Here is a 23,488-nt window from a genome sequence, read left to right as displayed (position 1 = left end):
TCCTACAGACTGATGCCTGAGCATTCTGCACCCAGGGCCCTCTGTCATAGCTTCTTACTCAGTCCTCCGAAGTCTTTCTTAGAACGACCTCTTGTGCCTATGTATTATTTCATGGGCTGCTCTTCTCTTCCTTTATGGGTTTCTCTGCATCATTCCAAATTTCAAATATTTGAGGAATCCATATCTCCGTTTTCAAAACTTTTATCATCTCTGTTCACAACTGCCCCTTGGTCTACATGCTTTCCACTGAGTCAGAACATCAATGATAATCAAGTTCCCATACTGTCCATTTTATAATGCATTTCTCAAGCGCTAGGCTTATTGAAACAGAAAATGTTTGACTTAGATAAGATTAATTTGTAATAGAATATTATGTAATAATATATTAAGTTGCTAGATAAAGAATTTTTGATGGATATTCTGTAACCTAAAATAGCAAAACCTTGTGTTTACATTCGACTTTGCATTTCTCGCTTGTGGGCCATCTATCACCCTTTACACATGCATGCACTTGGTGATACTAGGCATGACCTTGGAAGAGAATAGAGAATTCTGTGTGCATGGTAAAATGAAAATCATTCTTTGTTAGCCACTGAAGAATAAAGTATGTTGATTTATTTAGTACTTTCAGAATTCTAGAATGAATGAAAATTCTTGGCTTCCTCATGCATTTTCACCATGAATTATCTTCACTTCAGAATCTCAGTTAGCCATGGAAGTTAGGGAAGTTCAAATGATACTTTTATATTTTTCTTTCCAGAGCTACCAAAATAATATATTCATTCATATTGTAGATGGCCGGCGCCGCGGCTCACTAGGCTAATCCTCCGCCTATCGGCGCCGGCACACCGGGTTCTAGTCCCGGTCGGGGCGCCGGATTCTGTCCCGGTTGCCCCTCTTCCAGGCCAGCCCTCTGCTGTGGCCAGGGAGTGCAGTGGAGGATGGCCCAGGTGCTTGGGCCCTGCACCCCATGGGAGACCAGGAAAAGCACCTGGCTCCTGGCTCCTGCCATCGGATCAGCGCGGTGCGCCGGCTGCAGCGCGCCGGCCGCGGCGGCCATTGGAGGGTGAACCAACGGCAAAGGAAGACCTTTCTCTCTGTCTCTCTCTCTCACTGTCCACTCTGCCTGTCAAAAAAATAAAAATAAAAAAAAATAAATAATATATTCATTCATATTGTAGAAATTATTTCATTTATTTGATTGTCTAATTTACAAACAAATAATGTATTGCATGAAAATTTTGAACATCAGTTCCAAATACTCAAATATGCATTCTGAGTATATAAATTCTTCCTAAAATTAAAATTTCACCAAATCTGACTAAGGTAAATGTTTTTAGCTTACTTTACAGTTTTGAAAATAGCCTATGAATAAATAATTCCAAGTATAAAAAATTACTGACAATTAAATAGCTTATTATATGTTTTTATCCATTTATACTAAACAAAATCATCTTTGTAAGATTACTTATTTTAAAATTGTAATAATACTTAAAGGAATCTTGAAGATGACTATATACATTGATCTACATTTTATAAGTATATAATTGAAGGATCAGATAAAACCCTTCATGGTAAAACCATATAAATTTAATACTTCATATTTATGTTCAAGGTTCAAAATCAAAAATACTTTGAAATTATGAGCTAATGAAGTTTTTACAGTATTGATGAAAATTACACTAAAGAGAAATGAATTATATCTAAGATAGATGTATTTTAATTAACATGTGACCACATGAATATTATTCTGATTATACATTCCCACTTTAGTCTCTAAATAATTGAGACTCATTCTGGTTTTTTGATCCTTTGTTAACTAGAATGGGTGTAATGGAATATGGACACCTAATGAATCATATGAAATAATTTTTCATTCTCTTGTAAAATTATATATTTAATTTGTGGTATAAATAATAGAATTGAAATAAGAGAATTTACTCTTGAATGCCTAAGTGATGATTTTGATTGCATTGCCTTAGACTGACATTAAATCACTGAGGTGAAAAGGGAAAACTTACTAATTAAAGCTTAAAAAGGTCTCCTACAGTATTTTTCACTTTGTGTTTCTATGAGGGTGCAAACTGTTGAAATCTTTACTTAATAATGCTAAACTGATCTTCTGTATATAAAGAGAATTGAAAATGAATCTTGATGTGAATGGAAGGGGGGAGGGAGAGGGAAAGGGGAGGGTTGCGGGTGGGAGGGAAGTTGTGTGTGGGGGAGCCATTGTGATCCATAAGCTGTACTTTGGAATAAATAAAAGTTAAAAAAAAAAAAAAAGTCTCCTAGCCTGCATCCCAAATCAATCAACTGTTCTTCAGTATATCATAACTAAATCTGTAGCAGACCAGAAGACATAAAATTAAAAGTTAGGATTTTTTTAAATAGTATAATATTAATTATGACTAGATGGTCAGTTGGGCAAGTAATATATTAAAATTCAAGAACATACAGTCTAGTGAATTTTGTCATGACTTGACTAAGGTCGATTAGTTGTCAATAAAACCAAAAGGAAACCCACATTCCATATTGTTCTGTTGCAAATAAGCATGATTGCTGAGATTACAACATTCTCCCTTAGATAGGATTGACTGATAAAGTGCATCAGGTAGAAACAATTTCATTATAACCTCAGCTCTTTAGTGACTTCTAATAACTATATAGAAAGAGTAATTTTCATAGAACTGAATGACTAGAAAATTGTTCAATGAGTATAAATAATTAGAAGAAATAATAGAATATATGATCTTGTCCCAAGAAGCTTTTCAAACTTTTGTATACACAAATGACATGTTGCAGTTGTTAAAAAAAAAATACAGTGTGATATGGGAGGTCAGAGGTGGGAATTTCTTGCTTGTTCTTAGAAGCACACTATGAGGAGAAAGCATTTATACTCTTATTTATTATAGTCCTTCTTTATTCACATCTCTAAAATAAGTCTCTGGTAAAGTAACATGAACTTTTATAAACCTCTGTTTATCTATTATCTACCTATGCATCTGTCAGCATTGCAAGAAAGTATAACATAAACGAAGACATTTGAGACTATAACTGGACAGATAATGTTGGCTTATTCTGTTTGAGTTTTGGTATCGGCCTCAGATTGATTGTTTTTAAGCCTTGGGTTTCATTCCTAATACCAACAGAGAACAACTTCCATCTTTTCTCAGCTTCTGAAGCACTCAGGTTATACTTGCTTTAAGAAGATTTCGACTTTGAAACACTTTAATATTATTTCTGATATCATAAAAGAAATATTTCACCTTTATCAATTCTTCCAGTTTGTGATGAACACTGAAGAAATATCTTGCACAATCCCCTATATCACATAAAATGCCAACAGAGATAAATCAGTTTTATATGTACCCAGAGAAAGGAGAGAGAGACTATCCAAATGGGGAAATCATAAAATACCTTGTGAAGGAGATAGAGAAAGGGCAATCTGGGAAAACAAACATTTGACTGTTATATTTATGAGAAAGTGACATTTGTAAGAGTGGATTTAGGATTAGGTTTCACAATAGGGAAGACATGATGTTTTGGGAGGAGCTAACATCATACTCAAAGTGTAGGATGTATTTGCAGAGTCAAATTATTAAAAATTCTCTGCAAAAATATTAGAAGGCTAAAATTGTAGTTTAAAATGTTGTAATGGGTTTTGAATACAAGATTGAGGAGTTCGTACTTAATTTAGTGGACAGAAAGTCACTATTAACTTTTTTTTTTTTAAACTTTTATTTAATGAATATACGTTTCCAAAGTACGAATAATGGATTACTATGGCTTCCCCCCCATACCGTCCCTCCCACCCACAACCCTCCCCTTTCCCACTCCCTCTCCCCTTCCATTCACATCAAGATTCATTTTCGATTATCTTAATATACAGAAGATCAGCTTAGTATACATTAAGTAAGGATTTCAACAGTTTGCTCCCACACAGAAACATAAAGTGAAAAATAATAGATGATTTTTTTTAATGATGATGAAATCAGATCAGACCTATTGTCATGTTTAATCCCAGTGAGAGTCAAGTTGGGAGTTGATAGTTTCTTTTCTTTTCTTTTTTTTTTTTTTTTTTTTTTTACAGAGGATCAGTTTAGTATGCATTAAGTAAAGATTTCAACAGTTTGCACCCCCATAGAAACACAAAGTGCAATATATTATTTGAGTACTCGTTATAGCATTAAATCTCAATGCACAGCACATTAAGGACAGAGATCCTACATGAGGAGTAAGTGCACAGTGACTCCTGTTGTTGACTACCAATTGACACTCCTGTCTATGGCATCAGTAATCTCCCTATACTCCAGTCATGAGTTTCCAAGGCTATGGAAGCCCCTTGAGTTCTCCGACTCTTATCTTGTTTAGACAAGGTCATAGTCAAAGTGGAGGTTCTCTCCTCCCTTCAGAGAAAGGTACCTCCTTCTTTGAAGACCTGTTCTTTCCACTGAGATCTCACTCACAGAGATCTTTTGCCAGAGTGTCTTGGCTTTCCATGCCTGAAATACTCTCATGAGCTTTTCAGCCAGCTCCGAGTGCCTTTAGGGCTGATTCTGAGGCCAGAGTGCTATTTAGGGCATCTGCCATTCTATGAGTCTGCTGAGTATCTCACTTCCCATGTTGGATCACTCTCCCCTTTTAACTTTTTTTATTTTGTTTGGATGTGTAGTTATTTTTAGTAGCATTATAGTGAACTGTTTAGTAGGATAAATGTGTAAAATACAATTATATGTACAAATAACTTACCACCTACTTTGCACAAGTAGTTGTACTGTACCTTGATTTTTTTAAAGACTTGTGTAATAACAATACTCTCCAGGTAGTCTTGTTGTGAAGACTAAATGACTTCATACATAGCATTACAAGGCTGCCCACATCAACTGTACTTGTTCTCAGAAAAGAAAATAATTTGGTAAAATAGGTTTACAAAGTTTTCTTTAAAATCTTCTATTATTGGCAAGAAACAAATATTTGAGGAAACAGGTGATGTTATAATCAGAGATAGAAACAGAGATTGTAGAGGTAAAGGTAGAATTCAGATGATTTGAGATAGAAATATCCCTGTTTGCTCTTCTGTGAACACATCTCACATTACAGAGAACTTATCACAATCATGATTTTTATGAAAATCGTAGTTCAACCACCAAATCACACATCCCTATACATTTAATTGCTTGGCTTTGCCAGTTTTTGAACTTTATGTAAATCAAATCCTATAATCTATCATCTGTATCATTATGTGATGTACTGCTTTAGCTAAATAGTTTGTTTCTGGGGTTCAGTATGCTGAAAGTTACATCAGTAGTCATTATTTTTTCCCTGAAATGTAGTATCATCATTTTTGAATATACAGTCTCCTTATTTATCATGACATCAATGAATAGTGGTATTGATATCAGTTTGGGGGTGTTGTGAGCGATGCTGTTGTGAACTATCTTGAGCCTATCTCTTGCTGCACATATTCAAGAACATTTGCAGTGTCTTCACACAGACCAGACGTATGTTCAGCTTTACTAGGTAACGTCAAACTAGTTCTCAACGCATTCATACAATTTCTATTCTCCACAGAGCTAAATAAGAGTTACTGTTGCCCTTCCTCATTGCAACAAGTTTGTTCAATTTCAGTATTTTTATAATCATCCAGAGATGTAGGTGAAACAATGTATTATTCTGCATTAACTCCTGTTTCCTAGAAAATTAATTGAATTGCACTTTTTTCATAAGAATATGACCAATTTTTTTTGTTTTTATTTTTAATTAATATTTCATGATAGTGCCCATTTATGGTATACAGTGTATTCAATTTATGTGTACAATGTATAATGATCAAATCAGAGTTATTAGCACTCCAATATTCTTTAACATCATTTTCTTTTGAAGAGGACCCTTCAATTTCTGTCTTCTAGTTCTTCATAAAATATGTAATAAATTATTGTAAATTGTAATCACTCTGTAGTGCAATAGCACACTGGAACGCATTCCTCCCATCTAACTGCATTTTTGTCAATTTTGCTCCTCCAATGGAAACTTTCTTTCTTGTCTGTAGTCCTTTTATCCTTTCTATCAAGTTATTTGCCTTCTTTGGATGCTCTCAATGCCAAAAGTCAACTTCTGTGATCCACTCACCACTTTCAGTTATGATCACTGGGAAAGGCAGGAGGGGTTCTGGAATTTGTCTTCCTACTGAATCAGTTTTCAAGATAATGAATGGTCCTTTTTTTTCTCAAAACATGACCAACTCTTTTATATGTGTTTAAATAGAATCATAAGCCCAGTTTTAAATGCATTTGAAATTCTTATCATTAGTGAAATTGAGATTGTCAGGTTTTGCCAACGGGTACCTCTCCCATTTGTCTCTTGAGTCTTTTTGACATGAAAGTCTTAACTAGCTTCTTTGCTTCTTTCCTATCTCATGTAACAGGATTACCAGGTTCACTTGAACATTACTTGTTATAGACCTGAAATCAGCTCTTTTTATATGATCCTTGATTTGCTTGTAGAATTGTTATTCCTAGATAATGATCTATGCGCTAGAGATGATTCTTAAAGCTGCAAGTGATAAAGGAAATAAACATTTCATAACTGCTTATTTGCTTTGTTATGTATTAGATATAACTCATTGTCAGAATAATAAAATAAAATCCCCCCTTCCTATTATGATCACTAAAATGAAACAATTTTATATATTTTATCTAAATTCTCTCCTCATTTTTATGGCTATACTAGAAATAGATATAGACATAGACTGAGATTTGTAGATATCATTAGGCCACTTGTCATACATGCTTAATTCTTATTTTTCTAGTAATTGTATATTTAATACTCACTACTAACTATTAGGTCAGTATCCATCTGGAACATTTCTGACGAATGGATCATAGGTAGAATACTTCACAAATTCATTCATAATGATGAAAGTTTCTGTCCCTCTTATTTGAAATGAAATTTTGCCAAATAAAAAAAATTTGTCTCACATTTTCTTCCATAGCATTTCTTCAGAAAGCATTGCTGGCAAAATGTGATGATAATATAATTTTTCCCCTTATAAGTCATGCTTTCCACCCCCACCCCGTGCTGAAAGATGCGTTTTCTTTTTCTTTGAAGTCCAATAATTTCACTAGAAAGTGTCTTTCTGATGGTAGCTCTGAGTTATTCTTAAATGCACAGTGTACTTTTTCCATATATAACTGCAAATCTCTTTTCTAGGAGGCATTTGTTGATTTAAAGTTTAAAATAATTGGTTCTCTTCCATTTATTTTTAAGCAACTTCTAATATGTATTTGTTGAATTTTCTGTGCTTACCTTAAATATTTTCACACGTTGATTTTAAATGCCTCTCAAATTCTTTTTGCTTGTTAACATTCATCTCCTAATCATTTTCATTATCTTCTGGTTGCCTTAAAGTAGTATTAGCATTTTTTCTTTACTTTCATAGTTCTTCTAGTTTGTATTTATTATTAAGTTTTATTTATTTACTTTAAAGACAGGGAGGAATGGAGATAGGGAGGGAGGAAGGAAGAGAGAGAGAGACCGACACAGAGAGAGAGAGCCAGAGAGAGCCAGAGAGAGAGAGCCCACTGGCATCCACTGGTTCACTCCCCAAATGCCTGTAGCAGCCACAAACTAAGCCAGGCTTAAGCTAGAAGCCAGGGAGCCAATCTGGGTCTCCAACTACTCATGTTAGCAACTGCAACCTCTCAGAGTGCATGCTGGGAGCTGGAATCAGTATGAGAGCTGGGACTCACACTCAGGCATTCACTTCAGTATAGGATGTGGGTGTCCTAAGAGGCAGGTTAACTGTTGTACCAATTACCCACCCCTGTACTGATTTTTAAACCAATTTTTACTCTTCGAGCTATTTTTTAATTCTTCCAATTCTGCTTCATTTGGTGTCTTATATCTCTTCCTTACTGTTTTATGGCTCACTTTGTATGATAACTTACATTTTTTTTTATTTTGGTGCGTTTTCTTTGGAGGAATCATACAGAATATGCTACTTTCCCTATAACTTCTGTAGTGTTTGTTCACAAAACTTTCTTGTTGCTTATTTCGGTGTTAATTTAATTTATCTAATTCTTTAGGAAAGATTTATCCAGATGGGTCTCCTAAATATACTGAGTTTTGTTGTTTCATAGAATATTAGAAAAAAATGTGGCCATGAGTTTTTTGTGATGTTCTGGCTCCATTTCTCTCTCCTGTGCTTATCCCTATCTTCTCTTTCCTAACTTTTGATTGTCCTTGTCCCACTAACTTTATTTTTATTCTACTTCCATTAGTTTCTCTTCGGTACCCCTGAGTGGTCAGGAAGACTTGGCAGATTTCCTTGTAATAGATTTCAAAAAATCAAGCCCTTTTATAAAGCTTTCTATCACTGCCCTTGCATCTACTTGCTGTTAGTGTGGGGCAAAACTTCTGATAATTCTGTGCTGAGTTTTGTTTTAAGTAGTTTCCATGTGCTTTTGGTTTTGCTATCAAGTTATTCTGTTTTGTGTGGAGATTTAAGAATGTCCAAAAGCTGTACTATAACTATCACTGTTATCTAACCTGAATCTCCCAGATCATTTTAACTTTTGACGCAAACAGAATGTGACAGTAATAGAGGATGTTCCTCTTATTCTTTGGCACTGTCACCCTCACATCCATAACCATAAATAGTTTAACATTAAGTAGCAATGATATAATACTTCATCTGTCTCCAATTGTCTTTCTGCTAATGAAATAGACTTTATTTATTACTATAATTAATGTATGAATAAAACATATTGCATTGCCTATTGTATCCAAATTTAATAAGCAGAAGCAATGATACAAACAAATCTCTCCATATATGTGATCGCATATTATTTAAGATTGCAAAAATTGTCCTCAAAGTGATTGAACATTCAAGTTAAAATTTCACATCTTCCAACTGTTTAAAATTTTGTACAATTTAATGTTTGAATGGTAAGAAATATCTTCACTTGGTTCAGAGAAAAATAGTAGCCAATAGAATTAAATAGTAAAAAAATACATGATTCAAGACTGTTAATAGAAGTGTAATTAAACTCAATTTTCCTGAACAAGAAGGTGGGGATGATCTTTTTTTTAAATATTTATTTATGTGTTACTTAAAAGGCAAAATAGAGAGAGGGAGAGATATAGAGAGCTTTTCCATACACTGGTTCACTCTGCAGATTGTTGCAACTACCAGCATTGGACCAGGCTGAAGCCGGAAGCCAGGAGTTTCTTCCAGGTCTCCTATGTGCGTGGCAGAGGTTCAAGGACTTTGGCCATCTTCCAATGCTTTCTGAAGCACATTAGCAGGGTGCTTGATCAGAAGTGGATTTTGCAGGGATTTGGGGAGTGAAACAGTGGTTAGAAGGTCTCTATTTTTCTGCCTTTCAAATAAAATGAGAATAAATGAAAACTAAAAACAGAAACAAAAACAAAAACAAGAAATGTACTAGAAAGCTGTGTTAGTTCATTTTTATTACTCTAACAAAATACATGAGGTTGAGAACCTCTGAAGAAAAAAGACTCACTTGGCTCAGAGTTCTCAGGGTGCAATGCAATGGCACTGGCATTAGCTCGATTCTGATAAGGGCTTTCCTGGCAGATGGATCACAATGATGGGAGTGAATGTTAGAGGGAGAGATCGTATCACCAGCCAAGAGTTTCAGAAGTCAGACTCAGTATTATAACAACTTGCTCCCATAAAAACTAGTTCAGGGTCCCACAAGAACTACCTTAAACTCTTCTAAAGCTAGTATCTTAATGACCTAGGCACTTCCCACTTACCACTTCCTCATATTAAAGACCAAGCTCAAGTATAAGGGCCTTTGGATGACATGCTTAATTCTACCCAAACTATTCTAGTGGCATTGATGTTAAGATGTCAATGTGATTCGGTCATCTGTGTTTGCAGACTGATGCTTATGGACATTGAACTCCTGCCTTCTCACAGAGATTAGGAGATAGGGTTCCTCATTTTCTTGATGATTATCTTTCATAGTGATGGTTCTAGGTCCTTGCAAAGACAGAATGGGGTCAGTAAACCGGCAAGATGCTGAGAAGAGTTACAACTCAGAGGGGCAAAGAATTGACAGAAGTTTTCCATAGTAAATGCTCTGACAAATAAATTTCAGAACCTTATGGGGAATAGAAATGGACAAGTATGTTTGAAGTTTAGTCAACTTTAAGCCTATCTTAATTGAGTGCATTTCATTGATTCCTGGTGAAGCTGATCATGCTGTTTCTAGATCATGCTTGTTTTCTTGCCAATGAATTGACTTTCTTTGCCTGTTTTAATATTTTATTATTAGATTGAAATATCTCATTTTATACTAATAACTCATGTTATAAATATCTCATGTTATACTAATAACATTTTCTCAGTTTATGATTTGTAGCAAATTTTCTCATTGGTTTTAATATGTTGACTTGATAGTATTAAGGTGACCAAGATCTAGAAGGGTAGACAGGTAAACTTGCATACATAAATGTGTTAAAGTAGCTGAAAAATATAGGCCGGTGCTGCAGCTTACTTGGCTAATCCTCCACCTGCGGCACTGGCACCCCGGATTCTAATCTTGATTGGGGTGCCGGATTCTGTCCTGGTTGCTCCTCTTCCAGTCCAGCTCTCTGCTGTGGCCCAAGAAGGCAGTGGAGGATGGCCCAAGTTCTTGGGCCCCTGCACACGCATGGGAGACCAGGAGGAAGCACCCAGCTCCTGGCTTCAGATCCATGCAGCACACGGGCTACAGCATGCCAGCAGTAGCAGCCAATTGGGGGGTGAACCTATGGAAAAGGAAGACCTTTCTCTCTGTCTCTCTCTCTCTTTCACTGTCTAACTCTGCCTGTCAAAAATAAAGTAACTGAAAAATATAACAAATGGGCTAGTATGAGGCATTGAGGAAACATAAATGATCAAAAATGATCAATCCTATGAGGATTTTTCTAGAAATATTATCCTGAATATTACCTCTGACCTGGGTTTAGGATCAAAGATAACCAAATGGAAAGTAGAATAAAATTCACTCCAGACAGCATTCCCAGTCACAAATTTTCAAATATCACAGTATTTTCAGAAAAACGTATATGTATGCTCTTCTTGGAGCAACTTCTTAAAAAATTTCATTTCCTTGTTTGTTTTTTTTTTTAATATTTTATTATTTATTTGAAAGACAGAGTTACAGAGAGAGGTAGAGACAGAGAGAGAGAGGTCTTCCATCCTCTGGTTCACTCCCCAGATGGCTGCAATGGCCGAAGCTGCACTGCTCCGAAGCCTGGAACCAGGAGCTTCTTCCAGGTCTCCCACGTGGGTACAGGGGCCGAAGGGCTATGGGCCATCCTGCAGTGGTTTCCCAGGACATAGAAGAGAGCTGGATCGGAAGTGGAGAGCCAGGTCTCGAACCAGCACCCAAATGGGATGCCGGTGCTTCAGGCCAGGGTGTTAACCCGCTGCACCACAGTGCCGGCTGCTCATTTCCTTATTTTATTCAGTTTAAAGACAGAGCGTTCTCAGGCACTGGATTAGTACTAAATGCCTGGTATTTCGGTACTCAGTTCATATCTCTTATTGGGATGGGAGGGATCCAACTACTTGGGCAATCATCTCCTACCTCCCGAGGATTGCATTAGCAAGAAGCTAGAATCAGGAGTGTAGCCAGGCCTTGAAACCACTCTAATGTAGGATGCAGGTGTCTCAGCAATATCTGACATGCTAGGCCAAATGCCGCTTTAGAGCACCATTTTTGAGGAAAAAATGATTGAAGAGGCTAGGAAAGTAGTCAGTGCCTCTGTAACTCAGAAACCTTTATTACTGCACTTGTAAGTAGTTAGGAATTTATTCTGTAGGAAATAATGGATATACTGAACCATAAAGAACTACAAATGAAAATCCACATATTCTGGGGGTCCGGTGCTGTGGTACAGTGGGTTAATCCTCTGCCTGAGGCACCAGCATCCCATATGGGCACCGGTTCTAGTCCAGGTTGCTCCACTTCCAATGCAGCTCTCTGTTATGGCCTGGGAAAGCAGTGGAAAATGGCCCAAGTGCTTGGGCCCCTGTACCCATGTCAGAGAATGGGAAGAAGCGCCTAGTTCCTGGCTTCGGATCGGCCCATTTCTAGCTGTTGCAGCCATTTGGAGAATGAACCAACAGAAGGAAGACCTTTCTGTCTCTCCCTTTCACTGTATCTAACTCTGCCTCTCAAATAAAGTAAATAAAATCTTTAAAAAAAATCCACATATTCAATATATAATGCTCAGATGGCATAACAAGCCTTAGTGGTATTTAGGCAACAATTTGCTCTAGATTGTTCAGTTTTCAAGTCCAAGATGGAATTTATCAACTCTCCCCAAAACAGTTTTTTGGTTGTTTTTAGTTTTCCCTTTTTAGTCAATATTTGACTTTCCCCTTACCCCCATCCTCTAAGCCAGAAACTCGGGAGTTATCTCTGATCCTCTCTTTTCCTCATTCTCCACATCAAATAAGATCCATTACATTTATTGGCAAATATCTCTTAAAAATATTCCATTTGCTATCATCACTGTCACTGTATTAGTTTAGTTTCTCAATATTTCTTGCCTGAATTGTTCTAATATGGTCATTCCCCGCCCCCCCCCCCATGTGTTCCTATACTTCACATATCGAACTCTGCTGGAATAATATTTTTAGAAGACATTGTGATTCTTTGCTGAGATGTGTGGCCTCAGTGCAATATTATTCAGTAGAGAATTGTTCTTTTAAAAAGAGGGGGTCAGCTCAGTGTGGAAAGCTTAGTAAGAGATGTAGAGCAGTAGTATTTAATTATTTATTGGTTAAGATAACCAGTTTCATTTATTCCAAAGACATAAATATACTTTTTACCAAATGAACCTGTTCTGTTAATAATTTAATCACATTATATATAGGTATGACCTTTTGCTTGTCTTTGTAGATTAGGTGTAATTTAATAAAATGTACGTGAGTGCTAAGCTCACCAGGAGAAAAATACTGTGTTGTCTCCCTTAGCTCACTGAAATGCGTAGTGGCACTCCACTGTTCAGGATTTCTAAAGACACATTCTTTAAATTTCAAAGATAATTAATGTTGTTATGCTGTGTATCTGCCCATTTTGTTGCAACTTCAAGCCCATCCTTGTATAAATTGATCTGTGATCCTGCAAACTACATTCCCCAAACCCTTAACTAAATTCTCAAACTACTTGAGATTTTAAAATTTTATTTTCCAGAGGATGTTGACAGCTACTGTGCTGGTTATTTTTCTGCCAATGGTAGACCCTCAAGATAGATTAAGAAAAAAGATAGGGAAAGAACTTCTTTCCATTTTTTCACTTTTGTGGGCATTATATCCTCAACAACGAATCATTCTCCTGCATTCCTACACTTTTGTCTCTTATATTGACAGATAAGTGAACCTCAAAGACACTCGTACCGATTTATTTTGCCTCTGTTATTAATCTGAGTACCCCCAATGTGGTGCCCCACAAAATTCTAAAGATCATCCACAAAGGACCACGCTCCCATTTTCCATCCTGTTTGCATTTCCTCAAGTCTCTTAAATTTAGTGAGTCTATCTCTTTTGTTTTTTGTTATCTAAGAGCGGCAGCTACTCCATGAAGTAACAAATATTCATGTTCCTCAGCATTTTATTTTTAGTGTACTTATATTTAAATGTATATGTGCCAATTCCCATGTTAAATTAACTCTAAATTCGTTTTTGTTTCCTTGAGTAAACCCTATCTGATACAGCTGGTGTTAATGATATAAAGTCAGAACCTAACCATAATTATTAGCTGAAAACCAATAAGATGTTCCTCCCAGTTTTCAAGGGGATAAAACTATTAGAATTTTCTGTAACTGAATGTACTACTGTGAAGGTTAACATCTGTTTTACCATTTCCTCTACAATTCTAGAAGAAAATAATCACATAGAAAATTAGATGAAATTAGATATTCAGGTTTGGAGATATTGAACTGAGAATAAGGGGAAATAGCTAGCTGCCTTTTGGGTAGGAAGTACTCTGGGGCATAGCCCTAGAACCAATGAGTCTTTGCTTTATTTTGGCTTTGTGCCTGGTCCACCAGAGTTGATTTGAAGCTCTGTTTCTCAATGAGACTACGATGTAAAATTGTGTCTCCAAGGGCTGACTGCTGGGACTACTTGATTTTCCATGGAGCCAGCTGTGCAAAGCTAGAAGAGTCTGAGACAGGTCTATTAATTTATAAATAAATAAATAAATAACATATGGTTCCGAAAGTAGTGTACTAAACATAGTTGATTCTTGAAAACAACATCTAAATCTAGTTCCACATTCTTTTAGACTGGCAATGTTGTGATCATATTGTGAGGTACTCTAAAACCTTTCTTCAACATCCTATATGTTTTTTTTTTAATCACAGATATATTTCTAAAGTGTAGTTTTATTGTTACACCCAGAACCAAAACCTTTATTAGTTCCTATGGCCCACTCAATAATATAGTTTTGGTTATGAGTTGTTTTAATCACCATAGGGTGTAAGATCTTTGAGGATAAGTCAGATAACATTGTTTTATTTTTCTTTAGAACACAGCACTATTTTTTGATAATGTAGTATACAATCTACATCAGAATTATCACTGTGCTTATTTAAAATGCTCATTGTAGAATCCTACTCAGAGCTATTTAACCAAATTTCCTGTGGCAAGGCACAGAAACTCCTATTTAACAAGTATAATAAATAATCACAATTTCCCATAAAACTTTAGAACAACTGTATCATAACCCTTATCAGAATGCCTCAACATATGAGACATTGAATGAACATGTTCTGAACTGCATGAATGGATGTGAATATAATGTATAAGTCTCTAAGATATGTCTTAGGTAACATGAAAAGCAATATATTCTAATGGTTGAAATAGTAACCTTAATTTTGGTCAAGAATATTATCTGGAAGTCAAAATGAATACAGCTATGCTTATATGCAAATGACTGTAGCTGAATTAAAATATAGAGCAACTTTGATAAACATAGTTCTTTTTAACAGGTAATGGTATTTGTGAATTATATAAATAACTCTTTTCTACTTTCACCTAGTGGAGACCTAAGTGGAATTTTTAAAATTTATTTTAATGTGCTGCTTTGAATAAGAATTAATAATCCCAAAGTAATTATTGACTGCTAATTTTCAACTGAAGTGTAAAACACTGAACATAGAGTGTAATTTTCAAGATTTTGTGGGTGGTATTTTCATTTATTGATAGTTTCCTTTGAAGCACAAAACTTTTTAATTTGATGTCCAAATCACCTATTTTTCCTATTGCTGCTTGGTGCTTTGGTGTCATATCTAAGGAACCATTGCCTATTCCAAGTCATGAAGATTTGTGCTTGTTTCAAGCATCTAATAGTTTTAGCTTTTAGTTTTAGGTCTTTGGTCCATTTTTGTATTTGGTGCATATAGGGGTCCAACTTCATTCTTTGGTATGTGAATATCTAGTTTGTCCAAGCACCAGTTGTCAAAAAGTCATTTCCCCTATGAATGGTCTTGGCATCCATGACAAAAGTTGACTGTAAATATATAAAATTTTATTTTTGAACTCAATTTTATTCCATTGTTCTATATGTGTATCTTATTCCAGTACTGCACTGTCTTGATTATTGTAGCTTTTAATGGGATTTGGAATGTGTGAGTCCTTCAACTTTGTTCTTTTTCAAAGTGATTTTTGTCTGTTTAGGTCCCTTGCATTCCATATGAATTTTAGGATCAGTTTGTCAATTTCTGTAAAACAGGCAGCTGGAATTTTTTATAGTGATTGTGTTGAATCTGTACGCCAATTTGAGGAATGTTGTTATTTTAACAGTATTAAGTTTTTCACTTCCCGCAACATAGAATGTCTTTCCATTGTTATGGTCCTTAGTTTCCTTCAGTGATGTTTTATAGATTTCAGTGTACAAATCTTGACCTCGTTGGTTAATTTTTTTCCTATTTTATTCTTTTTAGTGTTATTACAAACAATTGTTTCTTAATTCTCATTTTTGAATTATTGATGGCTAATGTCTAGAAATACAAAGGATTTTGTATGCTGATCTTGTATACTGTAGCTTTTCTGAAGTCATTTATTCTAATACTTTTTTTTAATTGCTTAAGATTTTCTATATACAAGATCATGCATCTGTGAATAGAAATACTTCTTTCTTTCCAATCTGGATTCTTTTAATTTTATTTTCTTGCCCAAGTGCCCTGGCTAGCACCTCCAGTAAAATATTAAATAGAAGTGGCAAGAACAGCCATCTTTTACTTGTTCCTGATTGTAGGGGGAAAGCATTCAGTCTTTCACCATTAAGTATGATGTTAGTTGTGGGTTTTTCATAGATGCTTCAAGCTGAGGAAATTCCTATCTGTTCCTAGTTTGTTGAGTGTTTTTATCAACAAGGGTATTGGACTTTGTCAAATGCTTCTGTATCTATTAAGGTTGTCATGTAGTTTTTGTCCTTTATTGATATGTTGTATAACATTGATGGATTTTTGTATATTGAACCAATCTACATTCCTGGAATAATCTCACTTGTCCATGCTATATAAACCATTTTCTATGCTGCTGGATTTGGTTTGCTGGTATTTTGTTTAGAATATTTGCATCTATATTCATAAAGGATATTGGTCTGTGAAAAAAAAAGATTAATATGTAATGTCTCAATTTTGGAGTAGGTACATTAACACTTTGTATTGCTTGGCAGTAGTTTTTGATTGATTATGTTTGACTTCCTTTAATTTCCTCACTACCCTAATATTTTATGATAATTTAAAAATATAAATAATTATGTTTCAATTAAGTAATATATGAAATCAGTGCCAGTTCTCTGTTTATAAATTTGCAAGGTAATATGGATTTTTTGTATCATAACACTTTACAAAGTAATTAATAGACTTTATAAGCATATTCTATAGGATCACTTTTTCCCTCTTAAATCTAAACCACATTGTAGAACTAATATGGCATTAAAATAGCATTAAGGTAATACAAATTTTGAACTCTAAATTAAATGTGATTCATTAATGGCTGCTTCTTTATATTTCCAGCCCATTAATTACCTTTTTTGTGGAAATTAAACCCTTATATCCATATCCATTTTATTCACCCATCCAGCCATATACTCATCCACCAATTAAACAGATACTTATTTGGGCCGGCGCCGCGGCTCACTAGGCTAATCCTCCGCCTAGCGGCGCCGGCACACCGGGTTCTAGTCCCGGTCGGGGCGCCGGATTCTGTCCCGGTTGCCCCTCTTCCAGGCCAGCCCTCTGCTGTGGTCAGGGAGTGCAGTGGAGGATGGCCCAGGTGCTTGGGCCCTGCACCCCATGGGAGACCAGGAAAAGCACCTGGCTCCTGGCTCCTGCCATCGGATCAGCGCGGTGCGCCGGCCGCAGCGCGCCGGCCGCGGCGGCCATTGGAGGGTGAACCAACGGCAAAAGGAAGACCTTTCTCTCTGTCTCTCTCTCTCACTGTCCACTCTGCCTGTCAAAAAAAAAAAAAAAAAAAAAAAAAAAAAAAAAAAAAAAAAAAAAAAAACAGATACTTATTTGGTAGTTATTTTGTGCTAGTGCACATGGAAATTTCTATCTCTGAGGCAAAAAAAAATGGTTAATCAGGAAATTACAATGAAGTATAAATAATTTTATTTGGGAAAAGTAGATCTTATGGAAGCATATAAGAAAGACATCTAATCCAGTCTTAGGAATAATGGAAAAGTTTCTCAAAGCATTTGAAATATAATCCATCACCTAAAAAAAAAAAACTTTATGAATAGGTTTATGAATGTCCAGGGAAGCAGTTATTACCAAAAAAAGGAAAGAAAAAAACAAGAACCTAATAACTAGAGAAAGCCGAGCATTCTTAGGGACCCATGTGGAATTCCAGTGTTCTGCATACAGTGTAGGCCAGGGATCAGCATATGCCAACTAATGAATCACTAACTAGTAGCATGCCATGCCAATAATCAGACCATTGATGAGATCACATTTGTTCCCTATCAAAACCTAGCAAATACCAGTTAAGAATGCAGATATATACAAGACATAAGGGTACAATATGTTGATGGTATCAATGAAATATTTTTAAAAAATTATGATGGTTTCTCTACTTCTTCAAGAGAATTTGGCTACCCCTTCATCTAATAATTCAAACTTCTGAATATATCTGTGTCATTACAATGTGGTTAGCTTATTTGTGTCCTATTTCCTCCTGGACCCTAAATTTTTAAAAATGATCAGCATTTTTGTTCATCTTTATATTCTCAGAATCAAGTATAGCAAATGAATAAAGGTGCTCAGAAAATCATTATTTTTAGTGTGTGAATATATACGTGAAAGACAATACTTTTAAATCATTACAGAGAATATATTAAAATAAAACCACACCAGAGTAAGATATAATTAATTATATAAAAATGATAAATAAATGAGGAAGTTATGACATCTATGTAAAACTCAACAAGGGTATTCATTAAATACTTCATTACTACAAGATGCATAGTATTGAAGCTAATACTATGAATTTTTTGGGTTGATTCTGCTTCAGGGTATCTTTATGTCTTTGAAGATAACTTGTCATCATTCCATAATGTTCTTACATGTAGGTTCAGCAAACACTTCTTCATATTCAGTGAACTATGGCAAAAATCCTAAGGATCTTAGAATTTCCTACTACAACAATTTATCTATTGTTATAAAATTCAAAACTAAAATATGAAAGCTGATTAAATAATCTTAAGAGCTAGCTTGTATTCTAAAAACTAGATAATACTTATGGATTTATGCTCAATTCTAGTGCACAGCTCTGTTTGGGGAAGATACCCACGTATTAATATATTTAACCGTAATGGAATTTGACCATAATAGGTAATGTTGTCTGGTACAAATACATTGAGTACTTTGGCCTACGTTACATTAATCTCAGCCTATTGCAGAGCCAATATTCATAGTTAGGAAATAGGAATTCTCCCAAGAATAATGTTGGAATATCTCAGCAGATTGTGCAAAAGAAACTCTTTGCCATATTTTAAAATATTTTGGAACTCTTTTTGCATATATGGGTGAAATTGAAATTTGAAAAATAAGCTTATTGAAATAAAAGTATCTTTGGAAAGGGTATTTCTAAGTATTTGTCTTAATATCTGAACAAGTGTTTTAAAAATAAAGTTCAATTATGATTTTCATATACAACAAGGATTTATTTGGATAATACTCTTGAGATGACCATCTGGCACTTTACAATAAAGTGACAGGCTTCATAGACTTAGTACAGAGAACAATATATAAAGAAAAGTGACCTCTAATTGTGTTTCTATCACCAGTGTTCAGTGACATGGAACAAGTCTTTTATTTCAGTTGACAATCCTACATAATCAAGTGATGATTCACAAGCCCATTTTGTTCTCAAATATTTTATCTCAAAGAACCACATATTTTTCAATTGATTGTTACTTAGATAGGTGTTGGTTATAATTGTTCTTTCTGAAAGCCATATTTACCATGAAATATGTCAGGTAGAGAACAACAGAGAAACTTCTGTGGTCAAAGGTTTATTAGTTTGAGACATCAAGGGAAACAACATACCAAAAGAACTGTATTGCAACTTAGTAAAAGGATGATGCGGTAGATTGTGTGTATTTGTCCTGCTGCTGAGTAATTACTAGGGTTAACTTCAACAGAAAAAAATGCCAGTTCTGTGTGCATTTCCTTACTGGAGGGAGGGGCTATTTATCATGATAATCTCTGTTTCCAAGGTCAGCAGACAAACAATGCTGGGAAATTATTGATCTAAAACAATCATTACCATATTGTCTCACCCATGGCCTGTTTAAAAAAATGCATTGGCTTCTTTTTTAAATTTTATTTTTTATTTTAGGAAAACAAATTTTATGTATTTCATATATACAGATTTAGAAACATAGAGCTACTTCCCACTCTACCCTCCCTCCTGCCTATCCTCCCACCCTTCCTCCTCCTTCCTGTCTTATTCCCTCTTTTAATTTTATAGTTATCTACTTTCAGTTTACTTTATACTCATAAGTTTAACACTACATTAAGAGTTCAAAAATAATATGAAAAAAATACTGTTCCTCAACAGTACAAAGGCTGTAACTATCATCATCAATGCTCAAAATACCATTTTTACATCTATACATTATATTTTAGTACTCTATTTTTTTCCACACATCAGAAAAATCATATTGTATTTGTCTTTTTGGGACTGGCTTATTTCACTAAGTATACTTGTTGTTGCACCTTTTTTTTTTTTTTTTGCAAAAGACTTGATTTCATTCTTTTTTATGGCTGAGTAGTATTCCATACCATATATACATATGTGTATGTGTGTATGTGTGTGTGTGTATAATTTTCCAGTCATCAATTGATGGACATCTAGGTAAATTCCATATCTTAGCTATTGTAACTTGAGCTGCAATAAACATGGGGGTACAGATAACTCTTTCATATGTTCATATGCTAATTTCAATTCCACTGGGTAAATAACCAGTAGTGGGATTGCTGGGTCCTATGGTATTTCTATTTTCAGCTTTCTTAGGTATCTTCACACTGTCTTTCTCAATGGCTATACTAGTTTACATTCCCAACAACAGTGGATGAAGGTACCGTTTCCCGCACATCCTTGCCACCATTACAGTGTTTTGATTTATCTTTGAGAGCTATTATAACTGGGTGAAACCTCATTATGGTTGTGATTGCATTTACCTGATGGCTAATGATCCTGAGCATCCTTTCATGTGTCTTTTGGCCATTTGAATATTCTGTCTTGAAAAATGCTTGTTCAAGTCTTTTGCCCATTTCTTAACTGGAATGTTTGTTTTGTTGTTGTTGTTGAGTTTCTTGAGCTCTTAATACATGCTGGATATTAATCTTTTATCAGTTTCATAGTTTGCAGATATTTTCTCCCATTCTGTCACTTGCCTCTTCACTTTGCTGACTATTTCCTTTGCAGTTCAGAAATTCCTCAGGTTGGTGTAATCTCATTTGTCAATTTTATCTTTGATTGCCTGTGATTCTGGGGTGTTTTCCAAGAAGTATTTGCCTATGCCAATGTCCTGTAGAGTTTCCCCAATATTCTTTAGGAATTTGATGATATCAGGTTATAGATTAAGATTCTTGATCCACTTTGAGTTGATTTTTGTGTAATGTGTAAGGCAGGGGTCTTGTTTCATGCTTCTGCATGCAGAGATCCAGTTTTCCCATGACCATTTTTTGAAGAGACTGTCCTTATAAATCAGGGACTGATTTTAGCTCCTTTGCCAAAGATTAGTTGATTGTAGATTTGTGGATTTATTTCTGGCATTTCTATTTTGTTCCATTGGTCTACATGCCAATTTTCTGTGTCAGTACCAGGCTGTTTTGATTATAACTGCCCTTGTAGTATACCTTAAAATATGGTATTGTGGTGTCTCCAGCCTTGTTTGCATTGGATAAAATTGCTTTAGCTATTTGGAGTCCCTTGTGTTTCCATATGAATTTTAGCATCACTTTTTCTAGATCTGAGAATAATGTTCTTGGTATTTTGATTGCGATCACATTGAATCTATAAATTGCATTCTATAGTGTGGACATTTTGATGGTATTAATTCTTCCAATCCATGAATAAGAAGATTTTTCCATTTTTTAAAATCTATTTCATCATCATGAAAGGATGTTGTATTTTACCAAGTGCTTTCTCTGCATATATTGAAATAATCATGTTTTTATTATTCAATTTGTTAATGTGACACATCACATTTATTAATATGCAAATGTTAAACCATCCCTGCATACCAGAGATTAATCCCACTTGATCCCAGTGAATGATTTTTCTGATATGTTGTTTGATTTGATTAGCTAGTATTTTGTTGAGGATTTCTGCCTCTATGTTCATCAGGGATATTGCTCTGTAGTTCTGTTTCTGTGTTGTGTCTTTTTCTGGTTTATGAATTAAGTTGATGCTGGATTCCTAGACAGAGTTGGAAGGTTTCCCTCCATTACAATTGTTTTCAATAGCTTGAGAAGAATTGGAATTATTTCTTCCTTAAATGTCTGGTAGAATTCAGCAGTGAAGCTGTCCATCCTGGACTTTTCTTTTTTTGTAGGGTCTTTATTACTGATTCATTCTCCATCTTGGTTTTTGGTCTGTTTAGGTTTTCTATGTCTTCATGGCTCAATTTTGGTATGTTGTATGTGTCCAAGAATCCATCCATTTATTTTAGATTTTTCAATTTGTTGGCATATAGCTGTAGTAATTCCTGGTGATTCTTTTTATTTCTGTGGTATACATTGCTATATCTCCCTTTTCTGTTGTAAATATCAAAGTCTGAAATGAGATAATATAGTAACTTAAAAGTCTGAAATGAGGCAATATAATAACTTGAACAAACATACACACCCAAATACACCCACACATATACACACCCTACTGGGCTGAGTGAAAGAATGTCTTATTAGTAGCAGAATGTTACTTAAATGTTTCTTAAATTTTTTCCAATAGTTAAGCATGTTGTTTGTTTTACATGAAGACATCTTATATCTAAAACTTTACAATATTGATTAATCTATCCAAGGAGAGTGAAAAGTTAATTGCAATTGCCACATTGGACAGTATGAACAACTCATTGTAATCCAGTAGACTGTAACAAGTTATATCCCATGATCAATATTTGTATCACTTAGATGTTCAATATTGTCTGGGCATTGAACTTGAAAGAAAGGAGTTTTTTCTACAACAAATTCTATAAAGATTTTTATTTTATTTGTTTATTTTGAAAGTCAGGGTTACAGAGCGACTGGGAGAGACAGAGAGAGAAAGAGAGATCCATCCATCTGCTGGTCACTCGTCAGATGGCTGCAATGGCCAGCACCAGGCCAGGTCAAAGCCAGGATCCAGGAGCTTCATCCAGATCTCCTAAGTGGGTGTCAGGTGCTCAAATGCTTGGGTCATAGTCTGCTGTTTTTCCCAGGCCATTAGCAGGGAGCTTGACCAGAAGTGGAATAGCCAGCACATGAACCAGTGCTTATGTGGGATGTTGGTGTAACAGGGGTGGCTTTAACTGCTAAGTGACAAATCCTGTCCCTCTATAAGGTTTTTAATGGAAAGAAATAGGATCAGATTGCAGGTGATATAGAAATCCAAATTTCATAGAGTTCTCCTATGAAATAGGTAAAAACAATGCAAGTAATTGAAGCTGTAAAAAATAGACTTGAGATAGAACTACAATGGCAGTGTCTGTGGCTTGTCATCCACCTCATCTTTGACATGAACAGCCTCCTTCTGAATACAGAAAGGCTACATTCAGTGGTGTTTGAAGAAAAACCTGGCCATTATAGCAAGAAACACAGTTGGCAGATGAAGTCACTGGTGTTGGGGAGAAAGGTCCTAGAAGCTTCCCAGATCTTAACAGACATCCTGCAGCTCCCCATGTTCAAAGAGAAGTTGGTGGAGGAGAGCCCAAGGAAGCTGAAGGAGCTGTTCCCCATTGCTGCC

General features: G+C 35.3%; 2 protein-coding genes across 18 annotated transcripts in view; both read left to right on the top strand.

The window, feature by feature from the left end:
- GPC5 (glypican 5) overlaps positions 1 to 23,488 on the top strand; it is a 1,599,230-nt gene that overhangs the window by 848,153 nt on the left and 727,589 nt on the right. The gene's annotated exons all lie outside the window — the stretch shown is intronic.
- The window catches only part of PUDP (pseudouridine 5'-phosphatase), a 39,373-nt gene continuing 17,356 nt past the window's right edge, over positions 1,472 to 23,488 (top strand). Inside the window, 1 exon segment of the mRNA XM_051850560.2 lies at positions 1,472 to 23,488. Coding sequence (XP_051706520.2) covers positions 23,174 to 23,488 — 315 coding nt within the window. The 5' untranslated portion in view covers positions 1,472 to 23,173.

This window comes from Oryctolagus cuniculus, chromosome 9 (assembly GCF_964237555.1).
Source record: "Oryctolagus cuniculus chromosome 9, mOryCun1.1, whole genome shotgun sequence".
NCBI lineage: Eukaryota > Metazoa > Chordata > Mammalia > Lagomorpha > Leporidae > Oryctolagus > Oryctolagus cuniculus.
Note: the sequence above shows the minus strand (reverse complement) of the source record. Positions and strands in the feature narration are given on the sequence as shown.